The 6,000-nt window shown below is 37.1% G+C and overlaps 1 protein-coding gene across 1 annotated transcript; it reads left to right on the top strand.

Annotated features, from left to right (window-relative positions):
* On the top strand, positions 1-5,685 carry LOC132179333 (geranylgeranyl transferase type-2 subunit beta 1-like). Its single transcript, XM_059592037.1, has 10 exons — positions 1-189; positions 599-652; positions 804-954; positions 2,448-2,564; positions 2,937-3,003; positions 3,119-3,267; positions 4,524-4,657; positions 4,783-4,881; positions 5,018-5,093; positions 5,463-5,685. Exons 2-10 carry the CDS (start codon positions 599-601, stop codon positions 5,555-5,557), a joined length of 942 nt encoding a protein of 313 aa, XP_059448020.1. The 5' UTR covers positions 1-189; the 3' UTR covers positions 5,558-5,685.
* Positions 5,686-6,000: the final 315 nt, after the last annotated feature.

Below are 6,000 nucleotides of genomic sequence, written 5' to 3'. Positions count from 1 at the left end.
AGCCAAACGACCTTCTTCTTCTTCTACAAAGAACTCACAGTCGTTCCACCACCACGCGCACAAATCTCCGCGAACATCCCACCTCCTCGCACGGTGTTACTCACGTTCAGACCGCCCGCGTTCGAGCCTCCGCGGGAATCCCACGACTTCGCACCGCTACCACCGCTCGGTGTCGCAAACGCCTCCACGGTATGCACACAACTATACTCTCAATCCACACTACACCACTTCGACGCTCGGTACAGGTCTTCCCTTACTTCCAACACACGAATCACACCGCACCCACAGCACCGCTATACAATTTTGTTACTGGGTTTTGTGCGGAAAAAAGTTTCAGCGAGAGGGATATCCTAATTCCGAATAAAGAACCCTTAATTGGAAAAATGGCATTTAGAATCTTGTCTGTCATCAGTGAAATGTAAGAGGAAATGGCACATTGAATAAAGAACTTGATTGGGTGATTTTGTATGAGATCAGAACAGATAAAGAACCCTTTACTCTATATAATTTAAAAGGTGTTGAATTGCTAATTACTTCTACATTCTTAGTGTTTCTCCAATTGTAAAGTCCTGGAGTTAATGTGCTTAACAATTGGCAGATGGGGGAGCTTGCAGCTGAGAAACATGTTCAATACATTTTATCAGTAGAAAAGGTGTGCTTCATATATATATATATATATACACACATTTTTTTAGGTTATTCAAGTACATCTCGAATTGCTTACATGACTCTGTTATTATCATTTCTACCAAAAATTTTGTTTTTTTGTTTTGCTTCTTTTTTTTGTTTTTTTTGGTACTCAGAGAAAGGATGATTTAGTATCTGTTGTGATGGAACATCTGAGAATGAATGGGGCATACTGGGGTTTGACAACTCTGGATCTTCTAGGAAAGCTTGACAACGTAGATGTTGACAAGGTTGTTTCATGGGTCATGGAATGCCAGCACGAATCAGGTTCTAAATGGGTGCTTCTTCTTTTTTGTTTTGTTTTGTGGGATGAATGAATTTCTATTAACAACAAAACAAAGTATACGACACACTCCAGCATAAAAGCTGCTAGAACTCTAGATGCCAACAAGGCACCTTACAAACCAACGCCAAAATTCCAATACATACACTAAATGTACCATTCAGCTGACACTCAGCCTACAAAAAAATCACCAGCAGCTATACAACTCTTCAACTACTAACCAATTACAATTACGAAACATACAAATCATTAACAAGTCGACATATCAACAGGGAGCAAAACCAACTCAAAAAACTCTATACAATTTTCAACAAAACAGAAAACTGCAACTAAGCACATTCTGCTGCCTCTGCATATTTTGATTTGCCAAGCAACTACTCTGCACAGCAACATTCTGCTCCCTCTACAGTTTCTGCAGCCACTTGAATCTTCATCAGCAACCAGACAGAAACCATCAAACAATCCTCCAACAATCAGGTCAGACAGGATACCTTAATAAAATAAACCAGCAATGCGCAACAGCTACAAAAAACTAGCTATTACACAGGTTCCAGAAACCAGCACCAGAAGAGGCCATCCCTGCCTCAAATTCCAGAAATCAGCTACAGCAGAGACCGACAGCAAATCAAAAACGTCCTGTTAACTCAGAATAGTTGATGGAATATTCCAACTACTACAAATGGCCACATTCTCCTCATTCATCTTGAATTTACCCTTTCCCATAGTTCTGGTTCTAACCTCCCAACAAATTTTATATAACAAATTTTATATAACAAATTTTCTTCCGAGTTCAAATGATTTCCAAATTCACATCATTTCGAGGTCTCCATATGTTGTACACTGCCGAGCCCCATGCCAATTTACACACCACAGCCTTCAACTTTTTACCCTGCCATTCTCCAATGTCTTTCCTTAAAATATCTCGAATCCATAGGAATATCAACCTGGAGGCATCTTTGCATTACTGTCCTCTATATCCTCCTACTAAAACCACAACAAAAAATTAAATGAATGTGTGCTTTGGTATTGCCATTGAGAACCATACCAGTTTCCACCAGTGTACCCTAGTCTGCTTCACCCTCAACTCTTCCCACGTCCCCATGCTAGTGTATTTAGTTGATTTGAAGCTAACCATATAGGGATATCATTATTTTCCCTCCCTATCATGGTTAACTTGCTTTGAATGTTAACCAAATTTTCAGATCTAGCCGGCAACCAATCCCATTCTTCCCCTCTAATTACACTTGACAATTTGTCAAGTTGTGTTCCGTTGCACGTTTCATGAGTTAGAATTCGTTGTCTGATGGTTCCCCCTTAAGATTGCTCTTCTTCCAATATTTGAATTTTCATATTGCTATAACCATTCAATAAGTGCAACTAATTAATGATTAAACTACAAGCTTTCTAATGCCTGTAAAAAAATGAAAAATGTAGATGATTATAGTAATGAAGCAGATGATGACACTTGGCTTTGCAGGTGGGTTTGGTGGTAACATTGGACATGACCCTCACATACTGTATACTCTGAGCGCCGTACAGATTTTAGCCCTTTTTGACAAGCTAAATGTTCTTGACGTTGATAAGGTGACTAATTGTATCCTTTGGTATACTGATTGGTGGACTTTAAAATTGTTCAAACTTGACAAGAGATCTTCTATATAATATCATATTAAATAGTGCTTTGTTTTTGTTTCTTTAAAAGTTTGTAGTAGCTGTAGTTTTTATAACTGTTGCAACTCTTTCTACATCCAGATATCCATGCTAGTTAACTGATAGTTTCAAATTTTTTATCTTGTTGATATTTAATGTTGGGTGGAATTTCCACTTTTGCTGCTCAGGTAGGTAACAAAGACATAGATAGGCTCTGTATAAGAGATTTTAAGCATTGGCAAAACTTAATATTTAAACCAACAATATAAAGCAGTGTATATCTACTGTTTCTTGTGGTTCTTAATATTTAAGTCAGATATTGCTGGGCTGCAAAATGAAGATGGATCTTTTTCAGGGGACATGTGGGGTGAAGTTGATACACGGTATTCATTGTTGTTTGGCAGATATTCCCTTCTGCTTTGTTATTTGGCATGTCACTGTTTTGGAAGTTAGCATCTTTGCAATTATATTTTACCAAACCAATTCTTTTTCCTACAGGTTCTCTTATATTTCTCTTTGTTGTCTCTCAATATTACGTTGTTTGAATAAAATCAATGTGGAGAAGGCTGTGAGCTACATTGTAAGCTGCAAAAATTTGGATGGTGGATTTGGAAGCACACCTGGTGGGGAGTCCCATGCAGGGCAAAGTATGTTAGATATATAACGCATAATCTTTGTGTGAAGTTTAACTTTCAGACTAGTACTTGATAAACCAAGTGTGTGTTTTACTATCATCTCGGTCTTTATTTCTTTGTTGGTCGTATTAGGGTGGAACAATTGTTCGGATTTTGCATCTATTAAAAAAAGTGTGTTTAGCTTTTGCTCAGAAGATCCTTACTCCTTTCTCAGATTCAATCGCTGACAATTTTTTAAATTTTGCATCTTGTTAGTTCAAACCTCCATGCTTGATGGAAGCCATTTCCTTCTCTTTTTTCTTTTTTTTTGGTCCAACAGTAATCTACAATAATCCATGCTTTTGTCTGAATAAATTTAAAGTGGAGGTTGCTTAGGCTCACATTCTGCCTATAGATTACAAGTATTGCAGAAAGGTCTGCGAAGTGGAGGTTGCTGTAAAACAGTTTCTTATTGTCAAGAGTTGTACATGAGCTGTCTGTCCAAGTCACTTGTTTATCTCACGAGCAATGTTGACTTAGCTGCTTCTTGAGCTGGTTATGCTAGAGCTGACTACCTTATCTTTTTAAGATAAGTTCAGTTCTTAGGTCAGAGGTCAATACGTAAGTTATTTGAGTGCTCCATACCCAACTGAGATTGTGTGAAGCTTGAGTAGCTTGGTTTGTTTTATAACCCTGTCCTGCATGGATTAGTAGTTGGTGCTGTAATCAAAAGAAAAGTATAAGTGATGAAATAGAAGAAACACTAGAAAATATGTGATTCCTATCTGCATGACACCATTCACAGGCAAATCTCAACTGTGCTTCCACTATAACTTTAAGCTGCAACTGTAAAATAATGGACTTTTTTTGCCCTTTTCCTTTACCAAGTGCCTCACTTCTCATTAGAGTCGGATATTTGAGAGTCGCTCAAAATGCTTGAAACTATTCATTTCATTTTGGCCCGTGTCACCTTTCATTACACTTAACAGTGTTGAACATCAGTCAATTCAAGCTGAAGTTGATACATAGGTGGTAGATATTAGTGTTCTCCTGCATAAGCTATGTAAATGTAAAAATTCAACAGCTATGTTTTTGAGTTTTCTGCATGTCAAATTTAGACTTGAAATTATGCCATGCATTGTCTGCATATCAAACCTTAGTGGTAATTTGCCATATCTATAGTGTTAGGTTCTTAATATCCTGTGTACAATTATGCTTTTTATTTGTCTGGGTGTCAAATCTAGTCCTTGGACTCTAATGAAATTCTTCTGTGTCCACTGTGATTGCAGTTTTCTGTTGTGTGGGTGCACTTGCATTAACAGGATCATTGCATCATGTTGACAAGGACCTTCTTGGGTGGTGGTTATGCGAGCGGCAAGTTAAATCTGGAGGTCTTAATGGCCGTCCTGAGAAACTTCCCGATGTGGGTGTATACTATATTTATTTATTATTATTATTTATAATAATTATTCTTTTGATTGAGACTTAGTTTTCCAAACATGGGACATTTTAGTAGTCTTCCTCACTGATTCTGTTGCATCAATTCAGGTCTGCTACTCGTGGTGGGTTCTTTCTAGCTTGATCATGATAGATAGGGTTCATTGGATCAATAAGGAAAAGCTTGTTCAGTTCATCTTAGACTGCCAGGTCTGAATGGGCTACTCTGTAGATTCAGATTATACCTGTTGGGAATTCTGGGCTTTTAGTCCTGTGTTTATTTCTGTATGTTTGCTTGAATTCTTTTAAGTTTCTCTGAGATATTGTACTTTATCGAAAATCTCAGGATATGGAAAATGGGGGTATATCTGATAGACCGGACGATGCTGTGGATGTCTACCATACGTACTTTGGGGTGGCTGGTAACTAAATGCTGCCTTACTGCCTTTTGGGCTTCTCATTTTTCTGTCTCTGACCTATGCATATGGCATGTGTTAAATCTTTGAACTTTGAGTTGGATCACCATTTCATGTTCCCACTCATTCATTCATTAAGGACTAATAGAACCTGCTTAAAAATGGGAGATCTTTATGGCTGGAAACTGATACGGCACATGATTTTATAATATACCTATTATTTTCTTACTATTTAATCTATAGGGATTAGGGAGGGTTGGGTGAGATTGTGTGGGAAAAGCATAGACTCATTATGTGCAACTGTTCTGCATCCATTTTCGTTTCACCTGATGTCTATTTATCAAATCTAAAGTCAATTCATATTTGTTGTTGCAGGACTCTCACTTCTTGAATATCCAGGATTGAGAGCCATAGATCCAGCTTATGCACTGCCTGTTGATGTTGTAAACAGAATTTTCTTCGGCAAATAATTCTCTTTAGTCATCCTCTATAACATCACTGGAAGCAATTTGGTACCTTTTTTGTTTCTCTGATAACATAAGGAACATTAAGATTGTATTGCTACATATATAAAGCTTCTCCAATGCTGTTTTCGGTATATTCCCTTGTAGATTGACCTAGTTTCTAAAAATTGCATACACTCGTCGTATCTTCAATGAGTAATGTTAGAAACCACATTTTTATCCCATAATTGTGATGTGGCAATTTCAACTGACCCTTGAATAATGTTATATAAACTCTCTTTTTAAAACTACCATTTAATTAAAATTCAATATAGATTCATCACAAAATATAAATATTTTTAAGTTGTAATTAATTGACATGATGTATAAAATCCGCCATTCAAGCCAACATTTTTCTCATCTTATTTAACATACTAAGTTTACGAATATTATTTCAAGAATAGACATGG

This window comes from Corylus avellana, chromosome ca4 (assembly GCF_901000735.1).
Source record: "Corylus avellana chromosome ca4, CavTom2PMs-1.0".
Taxonomy (NCBI): Eukaryota; Viridiplantae; Streptophyta; class Magnoliopsida; order Fagales; family Betulaceae; genus Corylus; species Corylus avellana.
The sequence above is the reverse complement of the archived record's forward strand: the minus strand, read 5'-3'. Positions and strand labels throughout refer to the sequence as shown.

Coding starts and splice junctions, on each gene's coding strand:
- LOC132179333 (XM_059592037.1), top strand. CDS start 599: ATGGGGGAGCTTGCAGCTGAGAAACATGTTCAATACATTTTATCAGTA. Junction 653..803: donor ACATTTTATCAGTAGAAAAG/GTGTGCTTCATA, acceptor TTTGGTACTCAG/AGAAAGGATGATTTAGTATC. Junction 3,268..4,523: donor GGAGTCCCATGCAGGGCAAA/GTATGTTAGATA, acceptor CTGTGATTGCAG/TTTTCTGTTGTGTGGGTGCA.